Genomic DNA, 26,168 nt, shown 5'->3' with positions numbered 1-26,168 from the left:
TTATTCAGAGCAAGCTTGATAGGCTAGAGAATGGGCTGAAAATAGCATCATGCAATATAATAAAATTAGAAATTCTTCCTATTAAGTACAGGATGGGTAGCAGGGCCGTGATAGATTTGAAGATCCTGGAATTGTAGCCAATGGCTGGCTGATTATGAGTCAGCAGGTGATCCAACTGCCAGAAAGGCAAGCACAAGTTTAGGCTATGCGGTACATTGATGTCATGGTTCCGACTAATGAGACAGTTCAAAGAACATTCCGGCATTGGACGTTTTTGCCTTGACAATTGAAAGTGAGGCATTTGCCCATCCCCAGCTGGTGAGAGATCTCTCTCAGTCAAGTCAACTTCTCCCTTCCCCAGAAGGTTGGGAAAAGCTTTTGTGGTTCTTGGTTGTTTCCCAGAAAAGCAAGGAGCAATGTGGCTGTGGTTCACTCCACCTAAGAAGTTTGGCTTTTTACCTGCTCATTTTTATGAAGAGAAGGGGGTTTTCTCATTGGACTCCACACAATGGGCATTGTTGTTTAATTGCTTTTAATTTTTGTATCTTGTTTTTTAATATGTATTGCCCTGTTCACCGCCCTGAGTCCTTCGGGAGAAGGGCGGTATACAAATTAAATTAATAAATTAATAAATAAAGCAAGAACTGATAGGTTTAATTATATTTCCAGCCCAGAACTAGTAGAATTTCACTTCAATCCAAGGCAGAAGAATTTTGTTTTCATCTCGGGTAATCTTAACTAAGGTTGAATGAGCTTGTTTTCACTCCATCACAAAGAGGTTTAAGTCTTGGCGATTTGTTATTACCCATTTTTTCTCAGAATATGGCATGGTTGGCGAGATTCAGGTAATATGTTTTGCCTCTGGGAAGCAGAGTTCCTATTCCTACCCTTCAAATCCCCCCCAAGTGGCCAAAAAATGGATGTGGTGAAAACAGGCTACACCTATTTTAGTGATGTCACATTTTCACCAATGGTTGCCTGTGGTCTTTGAGATGGTTGGGAAACTGAATCAAAACCCAAATTTCATTACAGTTTAGCATGATGTATGAATTGACACACAGTAGTACTGTAAGTAGACTCAAGATGGGCAATCAGTGATACCCTCTCTCCCCCAAAACTGAATGATCTGTTCTTTTGTTTTCCTGTGAACATAAATCCAAAAGATAAAATCCAATGAGGAAATGGGTTTTTGACATCATCCCACACAGGGAGATCTCTACAAAATCAGAACAAAGTCAGCAATTAGTGCATGGCAGCCTTTCTTGATGTGACAGCACCCTAGTTACTAGTATATTACGCTTACAACTCCCTGAATTCCACCTCAGAAACTGTGGAGGCTACGTGAAGCACTGTTTAATGGAAGCTGAACTGAGGGAATACTAAACCTCCAGAGGTATATAGGATTAGGGGAAGATGTACACTAAAAGATTGTGCAAAAAGGTGCTGCACTGTTGGAAAGGCCAGCTAAGATGCAAGGTGGCCGGGGAAAAGGAAAAAGCTGGAAGCAAAAGCTTATTTATACAGGTAGTCCTCAATTTACAACAGTTAATTTAATGACTGTTTAAAGTTACAATGGCACTGAAAAAAATAACTTATGACCGTTTTTCACACTTATGACCGTTGAAGCATCCTCAGGGTCACATGATCAAAATTCAAATGCTTGGCAAGTGGTTCATATTTATGACGGTTGTAGTGTCCTGGGGTCGTGTGATGACCTTTTGTCGCCACCTGACCAGCAATGTCAATGGGGAATCCAGATTCACTTAACAACTACGTTACTAACTTAACAAATGGAGTGAGTTACTTAACAACTGTGGCAAGAAAAGTCGTAAAATGAGGCAAACTCACTTGACAAATGTTTCACTTAGCAACATAAATTTTGGGCTCTATTGTGGTCGTAACTCAAGGGCTACCTATAATCAGGAATTCTTGAAATCAATAGATGGGGGAAATGTCCTGTTGAAGCAAGTGAAGGACAAGTTGAATGTGTTTAAAATAATAAAAACTGAAAAACTCCTGTAACCTATTGTCACACAGGCCCTGTGGCCCTCAAAGACCCAACATTACAAAAATATGCAGCCATTCAACCCATCCCTGTTCTAGATTATCTTTCTTTTACAATGTGATTCAGACTGGATTCAGACACATTAAGACAAAACATGGTATGTTTAATTTTGATATGTTGTGTGAATACAGGAGTTGTTTATAAGTATATAAAATTCAGAATATGCACTGAATTCACAGTTGTGCTTATTCAACAAACCAGTATAACAAATGATAACTGAGCATGCTATGTGAGTATTCGTGGCACTGTGTTCATCCAACTCATTTTCAGCTATATAGAATGTACTGTATTTGCTTGGACTTAAAATGTTGCCTGAATCCATTCTTTGGGATTTGTAAAGATAGGACAAAGTATAGATAGTCTTGGACTCACAACCACAGTTAGAACTAGAATTTCCAGTGAAAAGCAAGGTTGTTAAGTGAGCTGTGCCCAATTTCACAATCTTTTTTGTCCCAGTTTTTAAGCAAATTGCTGCAGTTAAGTGAATCATACAATCATTACGCGAATCTGGCTTTTCTCTTGGACTTTGCTTATTAGAAGTATCACAACTGGTAATCATATGACCCCGGGATGCTGCAACTGTCATAAATACATGCCAGTTACCAAGTGTCCAAACCTAATCGTGTAACTGCGGGGATGTTACGACAATTGTTTAAGTGCAAGGACCAAGTTGTAAGTTACTATTTTCACTGCCATTGTAATTTCGAACAATTGCTAAGTGAAAGGTTGTTAAGAAATACCTGTAATAGAATGCCATTTTTTTTCAATACTCCATTTTAAAAGAAACTTTATAAAATCAAGTTGACCACATGCTTACCAATTGCATCGATAATGATGTGCTTTTATACATTGGCTTGTATAAGCTAAGGAGTGAATTAATTCTGCAAACATATAATTGATGCAATCACATTAATCACTGTATTTTCTCTTCTAATGTTATATTAGTCAGGCTCTTTTTAGGTCTCTGTACTGTTGGTGATCATTCACGGTTTGAAAGACATTGTTCGGGATCCTGGACTTGAGTAGAATGTACTGTTAACATATTAGCATTTCCATTTTGCATACTGACAGGCCCCAGACTTTAGTCTTGAAATGTGTTGCACTCCTGATGCAATGTATCTGCACCTAGAATTGCAGATTTTCTCTCGACTCGTAAGCTATTTTGATGGCCAATAAGCACGGCAATGGGTGAAGTTACAGTACAAAGCCAGTACATTTCGTGCAGATGATAAGCGAATTGTGATTTTCACCTGTCTTTTTGATGGGCTTTATCGTCACTGCAGCTTTCTCATTTCCTATTTTTCAAGGAAGGGAAAAGACACGTTTTTAATGAATGGGAGACTTGCAGCTTCAGGACCTCAGTTTGCCCACCTGAGACTGGAACCTGAGATGTTTCATGCAAATTGCAGAGAGAGACCTTTTTATTCAGTTTAGCCAAAAAAGCCAACATATTAGATGGCATGATGGAAAGGTTTAGAGGGTTTGTGGCTACATTTCACATTTTATCACATGATACTGATAATTCTATTTTATGAAGTCAATTGACTGATACACCATGTTACATCAAACACCGGGTGCTATCTTTAAATCTAGCAGTATCGTTGCATTCCCATGCTAATCTTCTCATAGTTATGTTATTACTGTCTGGATTTGTGGATTTGGCCAGGTGGGTCTCTCATTTAAATTAAATGTCAGTATTTGGACCCATAATTCAATACAGTCTTAGCCAAATCTTGCTGCTAAAGAGCGAAAGATAAAAGGGGAAAAAGTTTACTTCATTATATTCAGTACAAATGTTTATTTTTGCAATGAGAACTGCACAAAAAAACCTTTAGTATATAAGTGAAAACTCTATGAATTCCCTTCTACAAATGTCTAAAGTGTTTAATACAAGTTTCAAATTCACTGACATAATTATTTGCCAAGCGTTCCGTGCATTAAGTACAGTGGAATTGTACATTTCGTTTATTTATTTGTACAGGACTGGAGGGAGAAAAAATAACCAAGGTTACATCATTTAGGATAGACCCCTACACTTAAAACTCTGCAGTTATTAAACTTATACATGGAGGAGGGGGGAGAAGGGGAAATTAAATAGGTGTCAGTCAGAATGGTAATAATATTATAAACTCAAAACATTTTATAAAAATGAAAATAAATCACACATATAGCCAAAAAAAGAAAGAAAAAGAATAGCAACCCTTTGGCAGAAAAAAAATGTCTCCAATTTAATGATACCATCTATGTTCATCATGTAGAAATGTATAAAAATCAAAGACCAAGTACAGGTTTTTTTTTAAAAAAATAAAAGTAAATAAGTGAAGGCCTGTAAACATTTCAATAAGTTTGCAAAACACAGAAACGATCAGAAGAGAAAAGTGAGGAAGAACAAGATAGCGGAGAAAGCCACCAAACTAAAAAAAACTGCTATCACAGTTTTGAAACTGTCAACTACGGAAGATTGGCAAATGTTCAATGCAAAAAGAGGGTTAAACATAAAAATAAAAAAACTACTAACCTCGCTATTGACTAGATACAGGGCACAGGGTTTTGTTCATTGCATACATATAAATTATTTATTTTAAATTTTTTACAACAGAGGGTGCTCTCTTGATAGAAGTTCCAGCATCTCCACTTCTTTATGTTTTCATTTCTGTCAGTGTGGTGCAGTTTTGTTATGTACAATTGCAGTGAGCTCATATGTGATCAACTTTCACAGCGGATGTGCACTTAAAGTACCCCAAAAACCCTGAGCATAAAATTAAAGGAGGGAGATGTTCATCCAAAGTGCTTTGCAAAAGAGGTGACCGGGGAGAGGGGATGGATAGATGGAAAGCCAAGGAATACTGTGAGAAATGACTGGCAATGAAAATGAAAGAATCAGAACATGTTCAGAGGAAAACTAATGCTCCTACTTCATCAAGGATCTAAACAAGAGCTAAGAGAAGATTAAGGCTAGTTAATGAGCTCATGGTAAAGAGACATGGGGATGCAGGGGACTTATTTTCATTCAAGTCTGAGCCGTGGCCAGAGAGAGAAGCCCCCTTTTCCTGACAATTCCTGGGATAAAATAGAAGACTAAGGACTAACCCAACCGTTAAGCCTTCACAAAGAAATTGTGTGAGCTGGTGATCTAACAATTCACCGATTCTGAAGTGGTAATGCCCACACATAAGCAGATCAAGGGAGAAAACCATCCAGCATATGGTAACTACCTTTATGTTGGTCCAGAAACAGAACATTTAGGTGTTCTGTACGAGAGGTAATCTGAAGCCTGAGTGTGGTCCTCAGGAGTCCAGATTTTCAGACCACTCAACTGCATTTTAATGTTAGAGGTGGTTACTGACCATGAGTCTAAGCCACTCCAGACACAAAATTACTGTTTGGAGACAAAGCACATCATTTCATGGCCTTCTCAAGACTGGCAACTCCCTGAAAGAAGGAAAGCACAGTCAACTTCTTATAATAGAAAGCCTGGTCTATACCTAATTGCACATCCTTTTCAGCAAGGAGCCTTCAGAAAAAGCTGTCTGAGGGGAATATTGTCCCTTCTAAACCTTCCCATTTATCTCTTTCAACAATCTAATACTCTATGGAGAAAGGCAGAGATCTTTTAATGATGTAGAGTTAAAAGGCACCTTTGGGTAAAAATTCAGTGTGAGAACTGGCTGTTCACAAGAGCGTCAAAGAAACACTTGCCTCTAGATCCAGTCTCATTTCTTCTGTACATGGCTACTAACCTGAGTTACGTATATTAATATGTGTGACTGTGCACTCCCAACTGCTTAAAGGCATGTTAATTTAACTGCACATTGGAAAGCCAAGGCCAAGCTAGATTGAAAATAGGCAACCAATGACCTATCACTTGATCTTGGAGTTGTGTAGCAGGTCCCATTATTCAACTCCTACAAAAAGACCTGAGAATGATGTTGAAGCAAATTGCAAGTTTAAGGGCAATACTATTTGGAGACAATAAATACTTTCTTAGGTGCCCCATTTCTCCTGATACATAACTGTTGGAAGTTGACCAACAGAAATAGCTACCTCCTTTTACTCCATCTGGGATCTCTGCTCTCTTAGCATGAGTTTAGTCATAATTAAATTGAGCAGATGGTGTAGCAATTGAAATCAGTAGTCCAATATCATGAAAACGAAGAGTTGAGACGTTGGCAGGACAAGAACTGTTTTCCAAAACTTGTGTCATCAGGAAAACTAGAGATGTCTTTGGCTGAGGGTGCAAGTATAAAGTTGGCAGAGCTGCCCAGAGAACAGTTGCCTTCTCTATAGCAGCTAGCCAGACCATTCTTGACCAGAATTAGCGCTTTGAATAACTTTAATTCACAGCCCAAACCCACTACTTAGTCCAATGGAAGTTTTAAAGCAAGCAGTCCTGTTTTTTCAAAAGAAGTAGCAATAGAATGGCAATTTGCAAGCTCTGAACTAGAAAATCCATGTCCAGCAATTCATATTGGAATACCAATTTTGACCAACAGTGGAGAAAAGTGAACTACTGTTATCTTTCTCTGGATCCTCACAGGGTCACCTACTATAGTTCAAGCGCTCCTAATTTAGCACAACACAGGAAGCTGGACTAAATTTTATTGCTGGAAATTATATTGAATGTTAAGGTTCGCCCCAAACAGGAACAAGACTGAAAACAATCAGTGTGCTATTCCCCTATTTTTGGCTTGATGCTACAGTGTGAAACCAGCCATGTTGAGAAAACACTAACTGCTTGATATTTGGTGTTTGTCTTCCTACCATTTCTACAAAATGCTGTTGTTCCACTATTACTTGTCCCAGGGTAAATATAATCTAGCTTGGTGATAAGATGAAAATTGTATGAATTGGCTGGAGGTTTCCCTGCCTGCTAGAACAAGACAGATGAATAGAACAAGTCTCCTTACTGCCTTTCTTGCTTAAGCCATTTTACTATAAGCAAGATTTAAAAGAAATGTCAGTACGACACCAACTTTAAAAAAAAAGAGATGAGTTTATTCCATGATCAGTACAGACCAAATGCATATTCACCGTATTAAAGTAAAACCAATTAATTACTCCAGAGATTGGCCAATACTGACACACCAGTATTGTACTGTATAGTGGGTATTTATGGCACATAAACGTGGAACATTTGAAAGAGTAAAATGAAAAGAATATGCTAAAAGTGCTGAGAAAATGATTACTGCTAAAGTGTGAAAGGACTTCATGGAAGACAACAGGAACAGGTCTTCCTTCCTGCCAATCCAAATCCATTCCCATCTCCCTCCCCGGAGCTGCTCTGTTGTGTATAAAAACTAATTTTAAGAGACTCCATGACATTTAAAACCCAAAAATGTAGTTTTCTGGTATTACAGTTAAAAATATAGACTAAAAGTCTGGAACTGAGCAAAATAGAAGCAGTGTCTTTACAGAGTATGGTGAGCTCACCATAAAACTCAAACAAATATATGCCAACTATATTCACTATACAATACAGCCACAGTCAAACACTATTGACAGGGTGGGAGCTTCCCCTGGTGTTAAGTTTTCCCCACTCCACTCCGTAATGAAGAGACAAGAATATCTACTCAAAGAGTTGAGCAGTACCAATGTATCTGGAGAAAAAGAAACAGATTGAAAGAAACTGACTTTGGTTGGTAGTCTAGCTCAGATTCCTGTCATCCACACAATGCTAAAACAAAAACCTCACTCAAATGGCCAGTTACACTTACTTGACACCTCCACTAAATTATTCCCTTTTTCACAAGCAAACACTTACAGAGAATGGCTCCCAGCTAAAGGCTTGTGGGAAGTTTAGTTAAAGGCAAAGCCAGTGATGAAAGGACCCAAAACAGCTCGTGTGTCTTCCCTGCTTAAAGCCCAGGCGGGATCTTTCTGTACACAGCCTCTCAATGCAGAGTGTCTGGTGCCGCCAGCATACAGCACGGTAGCGTCAAAGACATTCTGGAATTCAGAATGCTTTTGAATAGAAAAAGGGTAAACAGCATCAAGTTCTGGATATACTGCAAGTAAGTTTGGCATAGAGAATATCAAGTGATAGGGGGCACCCTTCCCGGCAACTGCATGTCCACTGATGCCAACCCAGTACAGAGTTGACTCATCTTGGTCTCGCGTTCTTCAGTGAGGTTGGGGGATTGGGTGGGGGTGGGAATTAAGTCAAATCGTAAGGCAGACTCTGCTGATCCTTCTGAGGCCACAACCGTCACACATGCAGAAAGGCTGCAGGAATGCTCTCCTCCCAGCTGCCAACAACACTATGGAGAGTCAAACATTTGCTGGGAAATTAAGGAGTTCAGGCGAAGAAAACCAGGTGCTATTAGAAAAGATTCTCTTCAAATATTGCCAACAAATCGCTCTGGAAATTCATGTCAATAGTAGATGCCATCTAAAGGGAAAGAGAAAAAAATGCAGCAGTCATCTGGGTTCACAGGAAAAAAGCATCTCAATAGATTGAAGCAGTAATAGCAACTACCTGATCTTGTTTATAAAAGCTGATCATGCAGATTAACATTAGCAGAGGCCAAGAGGAAGCCTCATCCACATATCAGAAACCATTTCCCTATCTTATAAAAGAAAGCCAACAATACAAGGAATGCCTGTGAAGGGGTGAAAAAAGGAACAGAAGGTAAAGGCAAGAAACTAGAATGAGATATAAAGTGAAACAGCAGGGGATTCAGCTTGCAAGAACTGATGGTCCAGATTTATGAGACTGCATTAAAAAAAGGGGGGAGAAATGGAAGAAAGAACAGATAAACTTCAATGTATATACGTGGAAGGTATATGTATATGTAGCGTGCACAGCGTGAGTTTTTCATGGAAAGCAAATAAAGTTGAAATAAAAGAAATAAGAAACAAGGAAAAGGAAAAGGAAAAGTAGGTATCTGGACAGAAAAAATCAGAGAGGTAAAAAAGATAAAAGTCTTTTAAACGAAGAGTACCAATTTACCAGTAATTTTCTAATTCCCTCGGTATTATTCGTCCTGCTTCACAGTGATCATTTTTTCCTAAATTCAATAAAATACTGTTCTAATCTCCAAATGAAGATTGAGATCTTTCTTCAAAAGGATCTAGAATCTCATTTTAATTTGCCTAATTTATGTTAGGGATGGCACCTTTTGTTTTGTTTTCCTGCAGAATTCCAAAAATGTTTATTTTATGGAAAAACAAGTGCCATTCGGATCTGTAGGATTGAGGTCCATTTACCAGAGCCTAACGTCACACTCAGACAAAGGCTGACATTTCTGGCACTTTGAAAAATGGCTTCAAAACCAAACTGCCAAGCACAGCCTTTCTTGCTAAGGCCACGGTGAACACTTTCTAAGCCCAGAGGGCACCAGTCTCTTTCACTTACTGCCTCTCTGCGCCTTCGTTCCTGTTCTTGTTTTCTGAGTTCCTCTCTCTGTTGGTCCACCATGGACTGCGAAGCCTGTGGCTGAGAGCTCTGCGACGGGGGAGCGGAGGCTGCAGCTGACACCTGCTGCGGAGCCTGCGGATGATGCTGGGGCTGCTGTTCTTGACGCCGCCGGGCTTCCTCGTGAACTCGACGTGCCTGTTCCAGAGCCTCCTCTTCTTCACGACTCCTGTTTATGGATCAGGAATAAGAGCAGAATGATGATCTGGCATCCGTTTCACAGCCTCAGGGAAACTAGAAATCCCACCTAGCCATAGGACATTGATTGGAAGGTACTGGAAGACCCGACATCCCAGAGACACCTTGAACACATTGGCAGGAACTGTAGCCTGCAATACAGGTAGTCTTCATTTAGCTTTCACAATTGAGATTGACAACTTGGTTGCTAAGTCAAATATGTGTGTCCACAACCATGCTTAACGATTTGACTTCAGCTTTCCTTTGCTTTACACTGACAAGAAGTGACTATGCCTTCATAGCCCTTCAAAATACCAGTAGGGTGGGGGCTGTTTGAATCTCAGAGGGAATTCCCAATCCAGAGGGCAGGTACTGCTACAAACAAGGAGTGCTTCCAGGATCCAGCCAACCAGATAGTATTGTTTAATCCACGGGTTGGCAACCTGCAGCTCTGGAGCCGCATGCGGCTAATTCAGCCTCCTCCTGCGGCTCCCAGTTTGCAGAGAGAGACAGAGACAGGCACTTGCACTTCCCTTCTCTCTCTCTCTCTCTCTCTCTCTCTCTGTGTGTGTGTGTGTGTGTGTGTGTGTAACTCATGCTGTCCTCCGAGAAGCTGACAAGCTTACTGGGCGGGCCTCCTGCTCCACAGGAAGCAGGAAGAGAGCCAGCCCAATAAGAATGTGTATCAGCTTGTCCAAGAACAGTGTGAAGCCAGCTTGTCAGGTGAGCAGAATATCAGAGAGGGGGAGGGAGAGGGCGAGAGAGAAGGGAAGCACAAGTGCCTCTCTCTGTCTCTCTCTCTCTCTCTCTCACTCACACACACAACACACAAACACAGGGTGGGGAAAGAGGACTGGCAGACCAAGGGCAGAAAGAGAGGGAGAAAGGAAGGGAGGGAGAGGGAGAGAGAAAAGATGAATATATGTGGTTGTCCTTACTGAACTTTTAGTAAAGAACATTTAATGAAATATTTTTTTTTTATTGAAAAGTTTTAACATACAATTTTTCCCTTAGAAAATCCCCCCTCCCCCACCCTTCTCCCTCCCCCCCTTCCTCCCCCCCTCCCCCCCCGACTTCCCAGAGCTAAATACAAGGTATATATAAAAAAACAATCATAAACAACCATATACTAACAACCATAAACTCTAAAATCTATCACTCTCTAGCTTATATAGGATAAAACAAACCTTAGTAATATTAAATATATATATATAAAAAAACTAATATAGAAAAAGAAACAAAGAAAGAAGCCTTATTCAAATATAAAACTTCTTAACCCTATACTTATTCTGGATAAACTCAAACCATTCTCTCCCTTCCATAATATAGCGTTCCTGCAAGTAATCTTGCAAATAGGCCGAAATCTTCGCCATTTCAACCAAGTCGGAAACCTCTAAAGCCCACTCTTCTATGGTCGGCAGTTCCTCTTTCCAGTACTAACCTATCAAAAGTCTTGCTGCCGTAATTAAATTCAACATCAACTTAGTATGTTCCACCAGACTTTTATCCAAAAAGCCTTAACCTTTTTACAAGTCCACCATATATGAAAATATATTACGTCTTCATCCCCGCACCTCCAACATTTAGGCTAATGATTCAGATACATACTTAGCTTTTTAAAATCTAAATACCATCTATAAAACATTTTGAAAAAATTCTCTCTTAGATTTCAAACTTGTTTAAATTTTACATTCCTCACCCAAATCTTTTCCCACCTCCCACTACTTGGCTGTAAGTACGTTGTGAAAGTTCCATAGACTTCTGCTGTTCTTGTTCTTTTATCTTTTTTGATCGTTTTAAAGCAGCACGCGTCACCCTCTGTTCTCTGGGATCATCCAAAGGTGTTATAACTTGATCTCCTCCAGCACCATTCTCCTCTGTCTGTCCATCTTCAGCCTCTTGATGTTCTCCTTCTCCAGATCCCTTTGCAGCTTCCAGAAGTGTTAATGGGGTTGCTTTTAAAACATTATTGTAAAAATCACGCGCTTGCATCACAGTAACCAGACGGTACCTTTTACCTTCATGCATCACCATCAACCCAGCTGGGATCTCCCATCTGAACCTTATATCTCGTTGCTTGAGCTCTTGCACAAGAAATGTAAAATCCTTCCTTCTCCTTAAAATCTTTGGAGGAATTTCTTTTAGAACCAGAACTTCTTGATCAGCAATCACGACTTTAGTATCATAGGCAGCTTGTATAACTTCATCTCTAATTTCCCTTTTTGCAAAATAAACCACCACATCTCTAGGCAAGTTTCTCTGTCTAGCAATCCATGAATTCATACGAAACACTTTATCCATGCCTCCTTTTATTTCGGATGCTGGCTGATTCAATACCACTTCAAGAGCCTCAGAAACCAGCTGCTTTAGATCTTCCTTAATATTCTCCTTTAAACCTCTGATTCTAATGGCAAACTGCATCTGGGAATATTGAGCAAGACTCAATTCTCTATCCATTTTATCTCTTAAATCTTCATTCTCCAGTACTTTTGCTTCTAATATGGCATTCTTTTGAGTCAAATCTTCCACTTTTTCATCCAAATCTTCCACACATTCAGCCACTTTATACACTGAAGACAAAATGTCTACCTTCATCACCCTGAACTTCTCTCCTCCATTCTCTCCTCCAACTTCTTCAATTTCTCCTCCATCTGTGCAAATTTATCACCAATTGATTGATTAATTGATTCCAAAAGTACCTGGGCATGTTTATCCAAAGCATCTCGTAAATCCTTCGGTGTCAATACATCAGGAGGGTGCAACGCCTGTAATGATGATTGTTGCACCGGAGAAGATCCACCACTCCGAAGAGTTTTAGGGGGAGGTTTAGCCGCCATCTTTAACTTTCAATTGTGACGCACTTTCACTTAAAGTTTAAAAAAGTCCATCAAGCTCGAGAGTAAAATAAAATAATCCTCTTCACCTTTTCCTCTTGTACCGCTCTGCCTGCTCCTTTTAATCCATAGTCCTTCCTTCAGGCAGGGGTGGTCGCAGACGCCTGGCTCTGCTCCATGAAATCAGGAGCAGAGGCGCTGGCCAGCTGGGAGCGACCCAGGCTACGGGGGAGTTCGATCCTTCAGCCGCCCAAGCTGCAAGCTCAGGCGGCCCCGGAGAACTCGACCCCTACCTGGGGCCTCACCCCCTCCTCTTCTCCCGAGGAGGGGGCTTCAAATTCGCCCAAACAGCTGATCGGCGCTGTTTCGGGCGAAAAAACACTCAGCTGAGCCGCGGGCAGCCTGGGAAGGCTGTCTCCGTCGCCGCGGAGCCACCGGAAGTCATTTAATGAAATATTTTGATGGTTTTTTTTAATTAAGAGTGAGATATGGGGATAATTATGCTGTATTTAAAGATGGTAGATAAGCTACTAAAATTGTTTTTACCTGTTGGGATGAAGGAGGAAGGGTTTTTTCCCCCTTCTTTCTCCTGTCCTTTTCTCCCCCCCCCTCAATTTTTTTTCTTTTCTATTTTTCTTTTTGTAGTTTTTATAGTTTGCACCGGCTTTTTATTTCATAAATACGAGGAGGACTCAAATAGACATTTGAGTATATTATTTGAAAGTAACCTTCGACTCAGCCTCTTTTTTTTGGAGTTCAAAATGCTTTTGTTGCATGCAGAAATAAAAAAATGTTTTCTTTGTAGCAGTTCATTGATTTCATAAATGCAGCACACTAGGTTTTTTTATACAATAGCATAAAGGTAAAAAACAATATATGCAGTGTTACCTTCATTTTAGATGTCAAAAGGGTTTTTGCGGCTCCCAGTGTTTTCTTTTCGGTGGGAAATGGGTCCAAGTGGCTCTTTTGAGTGTTTTAGGTTGCCTACCCCTGGTTTAATCAAAGGAATCCTGCCACATCAGACCAGCTGGGCAGATGCTTTGGCCAGTAACCAGGCAAGTTACATTGCATGTAAAGCGTTATAAATGGTAACCAGCATTTTGAATCACATCAGGAAACAAACTGGCAACCAATACTGCTTGCAAAGCTGCTTGCAAAGCAGAGGTATTACATGGGCTAAGCAAGGTATGCTCAACATTGCCTGCCCTGCAATTCTCGACCAACTGAAGCTTTTGGGTGGTTTTCAAGGGCAGCTCTATGTATAGCACATTAAGTGAGTTAAGCTGTGAGTTGACCATGGCACGAGCTGCACAGCCTTCAGGCCCTGGGACACAACCTCAATACCCTCACTTGGTTAGCCCAGCTTCAAAAGATATAAAGATACGATGATCATGAGCCTCAAACTGGCAGATGTCTTCACCCAGCAGTTTCATGAAGGCGTTAAAAAGGAGGGGAGAGAAATTAGCCTGCAACACCCCACAAATGAGGGGCCTAGGACAGGGGTAGGCAACCTTGGCTCTTTTATGACTCGTGGACTTCAACTCCCAGAATTCCTGAGCCAGCATCATCCAACACTGACTGGAACCCGGCCGAGAAAGAAAGAGAACCATTGTAAAAAGGGTCCCAAATCCTCAAGCCACAAAGCCAGCTCAGAAGACACAAGGGCTGACAGCACAAGAGCCACCAAAACATCAAGGAGCACAAGAACGGATGCACCACTGCCATCCCAGCTCCATCACATCTACAAGCATGATCAAAGTGGTGTCAGTACTAAATCACAGCCTGAAACCTGACTGAAACAGATCTGTATCCAGACTTCTCATCAGCTACGGAACAGCCACCTTCTCAACAACCTATCTCAGAAAGAGAAAGTTGGAGGTTGGCCAATCGTTATCAGAGACCATAAGGACAGCATCCACACCAATAGCTCTTTAGAGGCTGGGAGCAACGCAGCCTCTGTCAAAGAGGCTGACACTATACCAACGGACCCAATCGCAGGTCACCTATTTTACTGTTATCACAACGAGGTTTTTCTTTGTTTCTTAGAGTTTTCTAGAGGGAAGGCTCAGAATTAATCTTGAAATCTTCCCAAATGCTTTTATCCCGTCACATGTGCTTGCAGAGACTTTAAGGATAACATATAAACACACACCCCCGCCCCCGCCTCAACTAATTATGTTCCTCACCTCATTCTTTCCTGTTCCCGTCTTTGCCTCTCCTTTTCCTTCTCTGCTTGTTCAGCCTGAGCTTTCAAGGCTTTCTCCCGTTCCTCCTTTTCCCGGGCAGCCCTCTTGAAGTGCTCAAAGCTATCGCTGCTGGATTTTACTGTTGAAGATGGTGTGGTGGGATGTTTCTGCACTAAACTTGCCCAAGATCCCATATTTTTTATTTTCAAATCCTGTGGAGGAAAAGAAGTGCAGGATTAGTACTTAACCTGACACATGGTGTTAATTGGTGCACACGAAAGATCAGAACTTCCCCTTGCCTTCAAATAAGAGATAAAAGAAATTTAGCTGGTAGTCCCAAAGATGCTTTTCCTATGATTGAGAATCTCCGTAGAAATTTAGCTTGTAGCTTACAGACAAAACCCCTCCAAGCTAACCTAGGCTGGAACCAACTAATTACAAATGCCCATTTCTAAGGCAGACAAAAAAGGAGCTGGAATGCCAGTGTGTTGTACTGGATGCCTTTAGCATCAAAAGTTGTGCTGCAGAGTTAAATTAACTATTTCTTATGGGTGGTGGTGAGGTTGGGAATATATTCAGTACAGACAATCTTAGCAGTTGTTTTGTACATCAAAGGCTAAACTAAAGTTGTACATGAATATAAGCAAGAACAACAATATCCCCTGATTTCCGCAACTGTTAAAATGGTGATTCTTGAGACAGTATTTAGAAAACAAAAGATAAAAGTCAAACCGAAGCAAGTATTTTGTTAGCTGACCCTCAAATATATCTTGCAATTAATCTAAGTATTATAAAATTGCATTTTAAGCAATGCATAATGAATGAAAGGTCAATGAAAAGAAAATCAACTGCTACAACTGTGCTATTGTTCTACACTCAACTGATTTGCAGTTAATTAACAGGTAGATAAATAGTAAGTGTAACTTGTAATTGAGGAAATTAAAAATGACATGGGTCGGTAAAACGAGGACCCAGATTGTTGAGGCAATATTCTGACTGCGTAAGCTGCTTAGAGAGAGCTGTAAAGCACTGTGGAGCAGCATTGGTGGAGCAGTGGGCTAATGCCTCCTTAAGTAACACCAGCTGCCTGCAATTAGTGCAGGTTCGAGTCCCACCAGGCTCAAGGTTGACTCCTCCTTCCATCCTTCCGAGGTAGGTAAAATGAGGACCCAGATTGTTGGGGGCAATAAGCTGACTTTGTAATAATGCCGCTTGGGGGGGGGGCAAAAGCCCTAATAAGCAGGCAGATACATAGAATGAAGGCTACTGCTAAGCTTGTAAGCCGTCCTGAGTCTTCGGAGAAGGGCGGGATATAAATGGAATTAAAATAAAAAAAAATGTAAGTCTAAGTGCTATTGCTAATACAGTATTTCTATATAAGCGCTTCAGACAAGAACATCCTTCTTTGTTAGGATACAGAATTATCATAGCTCAGTTAAAGATCTGATATCGATCACTAGAGTTCTAAAGCCACACTACAAAATACTGAAGATGCTACGGGGGGGGGGTTCATGGTAACACAGACTGGGCAAATCGTTATCAGCCATTTCTGCTTTCTTCCCGTTAAAGAAAACGATACACAATTCACAGTGACCTTTTTAGGTGCTACTGGCGTTTTTGGTTCCTGTTTCTGTCTCTCTTTGTCCTGGACACCTGGTGGTGCGTTTTGTTCTGAAGGTCTGATAACAGGCCGTCCACTGTCCACTGTCTTCATGTCTGTTCCTGGGGGGGAAAAAAAAAGAACTGCAACTGTTAACAATCTTTCGTCTAGACCAGGGGTCGGCAACCTCGGCTCTTTTATGACTCGTGGACTTCAACTCCCAGAATTCCTGAGCCAGCATAGCTGGCTCAGGAATTCTGGGAGTTGAAGTCCACGAGTCATAAAAGAGCCGAGGTTGCCGACCCCTGGTCTAGACTCTAGTCAGCGTTATGGAGAAAAAAAAACATCCTGAAAATGAAGAATTGGGCTGTCCCCACCCCCCTAATGTAAACTAAATCACAACAAAGCACATGGAGTTATTAGACAAAGCAATAAATCACTCACGTTGTTGGATATGTACAGGTGGCTTGATGCTCTCGGGGTGTTTGGTGGGATCTTGCCGCAAGGCAGGACTAAAGGTCTCGTTTCGAATGACTGGGGATTGCATCTTCTCCTCTTTGACCATAGGCTGCGACTGAACTACGGAAGCTGCTCTCAGTTCCTGCCAAAGAAAGACAAAGAAAAGCCCATAATTAATAATAATAATAATGTCTTTTCATAGCTTTTCCCTGTATCGTCTGAGCCTCCCCACCAATCAAAGTTCTTGAAGCAGTCTGCTTTCTGATGGGATGCTGGGGAAAAAATGTTCACGGAAGCAAACATCCAAATAAACTTTGTTTCTAAGATGCCTTTACCTGCTTTTTCGGCTGAACGTTTGACTGCGGTGGAGACTGGTGCGGCAACCCCTGGAACGATGGCATCTGAGGGGAATGCATCATGAGAGGGGAAGGTGCTTCTCTCAAGTGGCCTGGAATAAGTCAGCACCAAGGTTTTCAGAAAATAGTAACAATAAAAAAACACTCTGGAAAATGCACTTATGATATTCAGCTGACAACTTGGGAGGAAAAAAAAGGGTTATCTGAGATTTGCTCATCGAAACGCCTGTTTACGCTCAGCGCTTTTCATCTGCAGAGCAGCAAACAAGGAAATGTCAGTTTAACAGTAATTTGAAGAAGACTGGTACAAAAGCGACTTTAACAGAATGCAAGGTCAAAAAGGTTATAGTCACTTTCGAATAGTACAAATTCCATTCAAGATAATTCATGCATGGAATAAAAGCGGGTCTATTCCGTGGAAGCCCTGGGCTAAAAGTCTAGCGGTCCAGGCAGCTGACTGGGCAGTAGTCAGAGAAAGTGAGCAGGCCGACAACACAGACCGTAGAGGCTGGGGGGGGGGGGGTACAGCAAAAGGAACTGGGAAAATCAGGGGTGGCCTAAGCTGGGGTGGAATATGCCAGGCTGGGAACCCCAATTTACTGCAAAGATCACTGCAGTAAGGAAGAAATGTACAGGACATCAACAGTGGGAGAGAGGGAAGACCCTGGAACGGTCAGGATGGGGAGAATACATTGCACCGAGAGATTCAGCAGGGGATCAGAAGTGAAGGAAAGGGAAGGTGCTAGAAAGATCAGGGCTGGTTGGACTGGGCCAGTGGAGACAGCAGGGACTGAAGACAAGCAAGGGAAGGGAAATACCACATGTGGGTCACAGAAGTGGAACGTACCCACACAAGGGAGCTCCCTTAAGAATGCACACCAGAATTTTCTACTTGTCAAATGAAACCGTTCTAAGATTTTTCTGTCCGGCTTCATCTGAAACTTAGAGAAGAATTTAGAGGTTCTGGGACTTATCTCTGCTAAAATGTACCTGACCCAAAAAGATTTAAGCAGAAATTTCATACACTAAAGGCCTCAGAAAAAAAAAACCAAAACATTTTACATGTATATCCCTATTCCACTTGAATATTAAAAACAAACAAACAGTAAGAGTTGTTTGACAATGGGAGCAATTACTCAAAAGATGTGGTAAAGTCTCTTTTATCCGAGATGTTTAGCAGATATTGGATCACTCTGAATTGGACCACAGAACGAGGGACAGAGTTAGTAGCCTAAACAGCCCCTTACAGCAACTTAATTCTGTAATACCACTGAACAGGCAATTGAAGAGGCAAAAACATCATTTGCTTATACCTTTTACAGGTAGCTTTTCCAAATAAAGGGAGTCCACAAAGAGGGACAAGGCACTGAAATGAAATCTAAAAATATAAGCCACTAAAGAGTGTTCTATTGCTCTACAAACATAATTGGATATAGATCTGCCATTTTTGGAACGTATAAAGCAAGACCAAGTGAAGGATAGGGGAGAAACAAATGAAGGATGTTCACTGGACAATGAACACCAAGCATATATTTTTCTCTTCAGGAATTTAGCTGAATGCATGCAAAACCAGAACAGAGAAGAGAACGGGAGGAAAAGCTGTCCTGTGTTTTCTGTCTCCAACTTCCACATATTCAAGTGAAGGTCTGAACCAAAAATAATGCTGAATGCAAATGCAACTTTGTGCACACTCTACATCTCTTATTTTGGTCTCTGGATTGCAAGTTGAGCTCGACTTCTCTGAGCTTATGGAGAGGTAGAAAATAAAGTGTATGTTAGCAAAATTTCAAGTTTTTGGTTAATATGAAAATATCGTAGAAAATAATATATTGAAAGCCATGTCTTCCGCAAGTTTTTAGGTTTCGTATTTTATGCAATCAACCATCGTTGAGTGTTTCATCTGAATATGGAAGTGGAATATCAACTGAATAAGCACGCAAGCAAGCAAGCAAACAGATGATCTTAAGAGAAAAGGGAATAATTCTTCTCAGAAAAACCCAGGTTCCTTTCACTTACTTTACTCCATTTCCTCTTTGCAGAACTCTTTTAAAGGCAACAAGCAATTTTTCACAAGTTTTAAATCACCGTTAGTGACTTTCATTCACCTGGGAAGCACCTAACAACCCATCCATTCAGCCGCCATGTTCCATGCTCAAGCCACTCACCTGCCGAGTAGGGGTCTGGCTTGTGATGTCTCGGTGAAGAGTGGTGCTGGATGACTTGCTGGGGCTTTGACGATTGCTGTGGGGCTTGAGGCTGCTGGGGGGGCAGATGTGGCTGGGGTGGTGGTGGTGGAGGCTGTGGAATATGGGGTGGAAATTGCATGGACTGCATATGGACTGGCCTCTGCTGTGACTGATGTGGTAATTGTTGCCCGGGAGGGTGAGGAGGAGGTTGCAGGGAGGGCTGAGGCTGCGACTGCACTTTTACTGAAGGGAGGAGAGAAGTCTGTGGCTGTGCCTTCTGCAACTGCTGCAAGTAGAGCTGCATCTGACTATTGCTCAGCGGCAGGTTGTGGTGAGGAGCAGGAGGCTCTTCGTCCTCCAGAAGCACCTGGGGAGGCTGGGGGAGGGGAGGCTGGGGAAGCAGAGGCTGCGGGTTAAGAGCCGGTGACACAGCTGGAGGCCGAGGAGGTTTGGGGGGGAGTGCTGCAGCTCGATTACTGGGTCTTGAGGGTTGCTGAGGCAGAGCATTGTGCAAAGCTGAGGAGAAAACAGTAACGTTACATTAAATATCGTGCGACAGGACCCGTGATATCATCACGATTATTAATTTATTTTTATTTGTTCAATTGCACAGTTAAAATTACGACTGCCTCTTTCAAAAGACTCTTATTCCAACAGCCAAGGCAAAATCTGTACAAGCAGCTGAGAACTAGATAACTCATTTTGGAGTAAAAAAAACCTGTAGGACATATTATAAACTATTTCAAAGAAGGACTCCCCTCACCCCCCGCCCCCATCCCCAACTACTCCCTTCATACTATTTTTCTAGTTGAGTACATTTAACATAAGGTGACATTAAATAGATGTTATTCTCCATTTGGAATAATGCAGTCCATTCTATCACCTCAAAACTTTGTCTTTGCTCCACCGATAGAATTACAAACAGAGGAACGATAGCCTTCATAACATCAATTATGACTGTAAAACATGCAAGCCTGGACAGCAAGTTCCACCCTTTCCGCCTTTTTCTCTGTTTATACGCTGGTGCTCATTTACTGCAAAGCTCAACTGGGAAAGCACAATGTAAGAAGAGGTGGATTGCTAGTTCTCACAAATTCAACGTACAGCTTCTAATGCACCTAAAAACGGTTTACCTGGAGGGGACACTACTGCATGTTGATTTAAGTGAGGAGGAGTGCTGTGCTCAGGCTGCTGGGGGAGATGAGGTGGCATCTCAGGGGGGGGAAGGTGCAGAATAGGCGGAGTGAAATGTGAAATAGCGTCAAACATGTTCCCTGGGAGTGGATGCTCCATAACTGGGATCTGCGTTGGAACAAAAGCTGGAGGAGAAGACTTGACTGTGGTGGCTGCTTGCTGAGGGGCAGATGGAGGCGGCGGTGGTGGTAACTGCGGTGGTTGCACCTGCTGCTGTTGCTGCTGCACCTGTGGATGGTGATGATGGTGATGCTGCAAGAAAAAAGCCGGTCCTACAATCAGTGCAAAGCAGTTTTGGAATGAGCCATTTTTGCACAGGAAATTAATAGTGGAAAAAGGGGTTTTTCCTTGCAACTTCTCACTTTTGCCAAGGGCTTTTTTCTATACATTTCTTCAACCTATGAGGGTTTTGCAAATATGAATACTTAACTAATTCTTTGCAATCAGAGAAAATGAACTGGATGGGGACCGGAGATCCGGAAGACAACCATGTAAAACCAATATACATTTATACACAATGTACAACCCCTATACATTTTGTATACATTTGGGGGGGAACATCCAGGTCCAAGAAAGTGAAGAGGAACTAAAGAGCCTCTTGTTACGAGTGCAGAAGGAGAGTGCAAAAGTTGGGTTGAAACTAAACATTAAGAAAACCAAGATCATGGCATCCGGCCCTCTCAATTCCTGGCAAATAGATGGGGAAGAAATGGAGGTAGTGACAGATTTTATTTTCCTGGGCTCCAAGATCACCGCAGATGGGGACTGCAGCCAAGAAATTAAAAGACGCTTGCTGCTGGGGAGAAAAGCCATGGCAAATCTAGACAGCACACTTAAAAGCAGAGGCATCACTCTGCCAACAAAAGCGCGCATAGTCAAGGCTATGGTCTTCCCAGCTGCAATGTATGGCTGTGAAAGTTGGACTATAAGAAAGGCTGAGTGCCAAAGAATTGAGGCCTTTGAACTCTGGTGCTGGAGAAGACTCCTGCGAGTCCCTTGGACTGCAAGGCGATCAAACCGGTCAGTCCTAGAGGAGATCAACCCTGACTGCTATTTAGAAGGCCAGATCCTGAAGCTGAAACTCAAATACTTTGGCCACCTAATGAGAAGGAAAGACTGACTGGAGAAGAGCCTAATGCTGGGAAAGATTGAGGGCAATAGAAGAAGGGGACGACAGAGAATGAGGTGGCTGGATGGAGTCACTGAAGCAGTAGGCGTGAGCTTAAATGGACTCCAGAAGATGGTAGAGGACAGGAAGGCCTAGAGGAACGTTGACCCTGGGGTCACCATGGGCCGGACACGACTTCGCAGCTAACAACAACATCCGGGTCCATATATAAATGATAGTATAAGTTTAATGTTGAACCAACTTGACAATCAATACTAGTTTCAGCAGTTGGAAGCAACAAAACAACAGATGGATTCTGCTGTGAAAGGCAAGACGTGTGTATTAATTAAACATCTAACTTCTTGTATTGTAGATTGGAGATAGACAAAGGCCACTCTTTCAAAGACAGCAAAGTCCACATTTTGGACAGAGAGGACTGCTGGTTTGAAAGAGAGGTCAAAGAGGCTCCTGTTCAAACCTGAACAACCCTCTCTCAACAGAGGGGGAGGGATATGACATTATCTATCTCCAGTCTACAACGCAGTCCTTTCAACAGTTCCAAGGCTTCACACAGATTTGCACTACTCAGGTGACCCTGACAACACAGATAAGACTCCAGGTAGCACTAACGACTTGCTAAAAGATTGCAAATGACCAGCTGTCTGCAAGGAGTATAAATCTTTCCATTGCCCAACATCCAGTCAGAGCTGAAGAAGCTTCTTGGGTGAAAAGCGAGACGTATTCAAAGAAAAACAAGAAAGTTCAGTTGCCTCTTGAAAAAGCATCCTTGGGATAAAATGGAACACCACTTGTACACTATTGGCACTAATCAAATGAACATCAGTCAATTGCAAATGGCAGGTTTACTTCTGTGACAATATCTTTACCACTATCAAATGGCAACCTCTGCCTATCCTGGGTCTCAGGAATGACTCAATAGATGGCCAAAAATCCCAAATCCAGTTTAAACACATCTGACTATGTCACCAGCCTAGTATACCAACTGAATCTCAACTCTAGACTGCTTAGAACAAGCAAAAGTACAGCAAAATCAATAAAAATAAAAGATGGCAAGAGTAATGAAGCAAGGTGTCTCAGTCTCCTTTGCCACAAAGGCCTTGTGAAGCCAGGTAGGTCTTCTAAATGGCAGATGTAACAACTTTTTAAAAAAATGATATTTCCGTTATCTATTCTTCTGTTAACTCAGAATTGGAAGCTTAGTTCCAACAGTAAGCAAATTCTTGCCTGTGACCATGTCTAAGAGCAAAAATAATCAAAAGTTTTAGAACCAAAGCCCTGGATATAACGGAGGTACAATCTACTCCTAATGCAAGGAAGCCTAAATAATTAAAGTGAATGCAGCTCTTCCTTTTCCTGTCAGTACGGCCTAAAAACAATTTGTTTAAAAACAAATTTGTGGAATGCTGTTCAAAGGATTATCATTAATCAACATGTTAATTTACCCTCTCAAAAATCTGTATTATGACGTACCTTCTTTTGTTCTCGACCAGGATGTCCTTTTTTCTTAATTTTGGGGGGCATTTCTGTGGGAAAAGAACAATAAAGGATTACTGCATGGCAATGCTTTTGACCATGAATCATTTTATGATTAAGCCACTGAAATCCAAAGGCACAGCACTGATACTTCTAGCATACACTGAACATTTGAACCTATTTGCTTACTTTACAAAATAAAATATTTTTACGATGAACTTTATTAATTAGTGTAAGTTGTTGAGGCAAAGCCTCAATAATTCATTTCCCAGCATAACCTTTCACTGTGTCTACCTTCCATATAATTTTAAAGGCAGTAAAAAAAAGAAAAATGTTTTGCATTTAATGGGTAACACCTGGAATTGCCTATAGGAATTTACTACATTATTTGCTCAAGTTTGTGTTGCACATAAATCATCCAAGGTATTTTCCCACACAAATATTACATTTTGCTTTCATGACTTTGGCTGCTTTTTGATATTTAAGTTTATATCAAAAATGTATTTTCCCCTTTGGGGGAAAATTAGAAAGCTGAGGTAACAACTGTTACCTATTTCTGGAAGGATAGTTAGGGCTGTTTTGCTTAGGTTCTTAAGTAGATATGAATGTGTCATATTAAGATAGCCTGAAAAAGCTGTACTATATATGCCTCTTCTTCACCAGAAAATTTTATATAACCCTATTATAAATGATAAGAAAAATGTGGTCTAATAAAAGATAGCAGTAATATTTGAAAATTCATTTTGAAGACAAATTTCTTGTGAGAGAAAGCAAAATTTCCATCTCTACTCTCACAAACTGAAGACAGTAAATATAGCAAAACATTTTATTTATACAGTTTATTTTAACATGTAAAACAGCAGTTACTCTTTTTTTACAAACAGAAAGCATTAAGCATGATTTCAGATTTTATCGATTTTTTTTAAAAAAAGTATACAATGGCTGATTATATGAACTCAAAATATACCATTAACTTTTTTTTGACAGTCAGCAGCATGCCAAGACTAGCAGATTCTTAATCTATTGAGATTTGCTTCACTACAGAAAATTCACAATTGTCCCCTTTATTCCTTTTTCATATCCTTGCAATCTGTAGATGCTAAAAATTGTACTATTTGTCAAATCTTTACTGTTTTACATTTAGAGAACTTCTGTTAAGATGCTTTTTATATATGTGCAATACAATGTGAAAAGTTACCAGTGAGACAATTTACCCAGGAGGCAATAGCTGTGCACAGTGAGCCACAAAGTAAATTGAACAAAAGAATGGTAGACACTCAACACTGAAAACCTGAAACTGAGGGGAAAATACTGTAACTAATTCTAACCAGGCATCTTTTATAAAAGTAATACTTGCACTATTTGCTAAACTAGAAAATATGCCCAATACACATTAAACATTAACGCTTTGACATACTAACACTATGAACATTAAGAAAATGTTAAGTTATACATTTTGTTGCAACAGATAGTATACGTTAAAAACCTAGACATATGAATATGAGCAGCCTCTGCAAAATATATGCTTTGCTGGCCTTATACTATTCACCCAAACCTAACAGCTATACCAAAGAGGTATAGTGCAATCCCATTTAATGTAAGAGGACAAAGAGGAATAAAAAATATAGAATAATGATTATGGTTGTGATACCAAAATACTGAATCTATGTTTGCATGGATGAGTAGCTTTATTGTTGTGTCTAGCAAGATAAAGCACCCCAGTTAGTTCATATAAACAAAATTGTTAAAAAAACCTTGCCAATAACTTTAAACTCACAAGACACTCTGACTTATAATATGAAGATCAAGACTTTCAGACATGAAAGTTCACTTCATGATATATTTAGTACTTAATATTATCAAACCTAAGTTAATTTTCCATCTGAAAAGAACTCTACTCCTGTAAGAATAATACAGACTGCTTCTAACATTTTAATTATGAGACGATTTCTAAATTAATAATTACTATGTTAAAAAGAAAACCTAACTTAAAAATAATGGATACTAATGTTCTATTGTATTGGGCAGACAAAATTAGGAAAAGCCTGATGATGTGTTTAGCTTTTAAAAAGCAAAAGGCTGATTCCCGATTTCTTCACAGAAATATCCAAGAAGTTTTCTTGGCAACAAACATGGAGATGGTTTGCTGCTGTCTCCTTCAAGTATCTTACACAACCCGTCATTTTTTTTAAAAAAATCCTGATCTAAGTTATAACCCTGTGATTCCTCAGAAGTCTCCTATCAAAATACTTATTGTGAGCCCCACATGGAAGTAACTTTAGGGGATAAACAAGATTGGACATGTGCTGCCATCTCCTGAGATACTAGGCATAGATGTAAATATTTAGCTTAAAATAAGAAAATATTATTATAGGGCATTTCCAAGCTCAATTTGGTTCAGCAGTATGCCTTTCCCTAAAAAATCACTGTGCTGTGGTTAAATCATCAGAGTCTACACCAATGTCTTCATAAATGGGAAGCTTTTAGTAGTATATACTTGTATTAATTTCAGTAATATACTTTACTGTTTTTCCTTTAGGAGCTTCAAACGGAAATATAGGGGATGGTAATTACATTGTACAATAGGGTGTTATACTTTATTACTTTACATATTTATGTATTACTTGTTAGCATTTCAGATTTACTGTCCATTCTCAATTGGCTGACAAAAATAACAAAATAAAATAGCTAAACCTCAGTAAAAGTACACAATAATATAGTCAAGATGTATTAGTGCTGCATAAAACCTCTGGAGGATAATAAATTTGGGATCATATACGGTGGTACCTTGGTACTCAGCTGTTTTGAAACTCATCGAATTTAGAACTCAAAGCATTTTGACATGAGCATTTTGTCCCAGTACTCATTGTTTGTTTGGTACTCAACGCACAAACTAGAACTTGACAGGCGTCTGCCTTGTAACTCACTACATTATTCCATATGGGAAATTTTTTGTTTGGTACTTGTTTTTTGTACTCATCGCAACTCTTGGAACCAATTAAGGATGAGTACTAAGGTACCACTGTATATTGGTTGAACTAAGAATGTAGTTCAGGGTGGAGACAGTTGTTTGGTTTAAAAAAATTGCATTAAAA

General features: G+C 40.5%; 1 protein-coding gene across 2 annotated transcripts in view; it reads right to left on the bottom strand.

The window, feature by feature from the left end:
• Positions 1-3,833: 3,833 nt before the first annotated feature.
• The window catches only part of BRD4 (bromodomain containing 4), a 94,017-nt gene continuing 71,682 nt past the window's right edge, over positions 3,834-26,168 (bottom strand). For both annotated transcript variants that reach the window (XM_081319957.1, XM_081319958.1), the window contains exons 13-21: positions 23,071-23,123; positions 20,411-20,723; positions 19,257-19,793; positions 17,071-17,183; positions 16,721-16,877; positions 16,271-16,398; positions 14,677-14,888; positions 9,420-9,648; positions 3,834-8,453 (exon numbers count right to left, since the gene is read on the bottom strand). In XM_081319957.1, the coding sequence (XP_081176083.1) occupies positions 8,385-8,453; positions 9,420-9,648; positions 14,677-14,888; positions 16,271-16,398; positions 16,721-16,877; positions 17,071-17,183; positions 19,257-19,793; positions 20,411-20,723; positions 23,071-23,123 (1,811 nt within the window). In that variant the 3' untranslated portion in view covers positions 3,834-8,384. The remainder of the gene's footprint in view (positions 8,454-9,419; positions 9,649-14,676; positions 14,889-16,270; positions 16,399-16,720; positions 16,878-17,070; positions 17,184-19,256; positions 19,794-20,410; positions 20,724-23,070; positions 23,124-26,168) is intronic.

This window comes from Vipera berus (assembly GCF_964194415.1).
Source record: "Vipera berus genome assembly, chromosome: 2".
Classification (NCBI taxonomy): domain Eukaryota; kingdom Metazoa; phylum Chordata; class Lepidosauria; order Squamata; family Viperidae; genus Vipera; species Vipera berus.
Note: the sequence above shows the minus strand (reverse complement) of the source record. Positions and strands in the feature narration are given on the sequence as shown.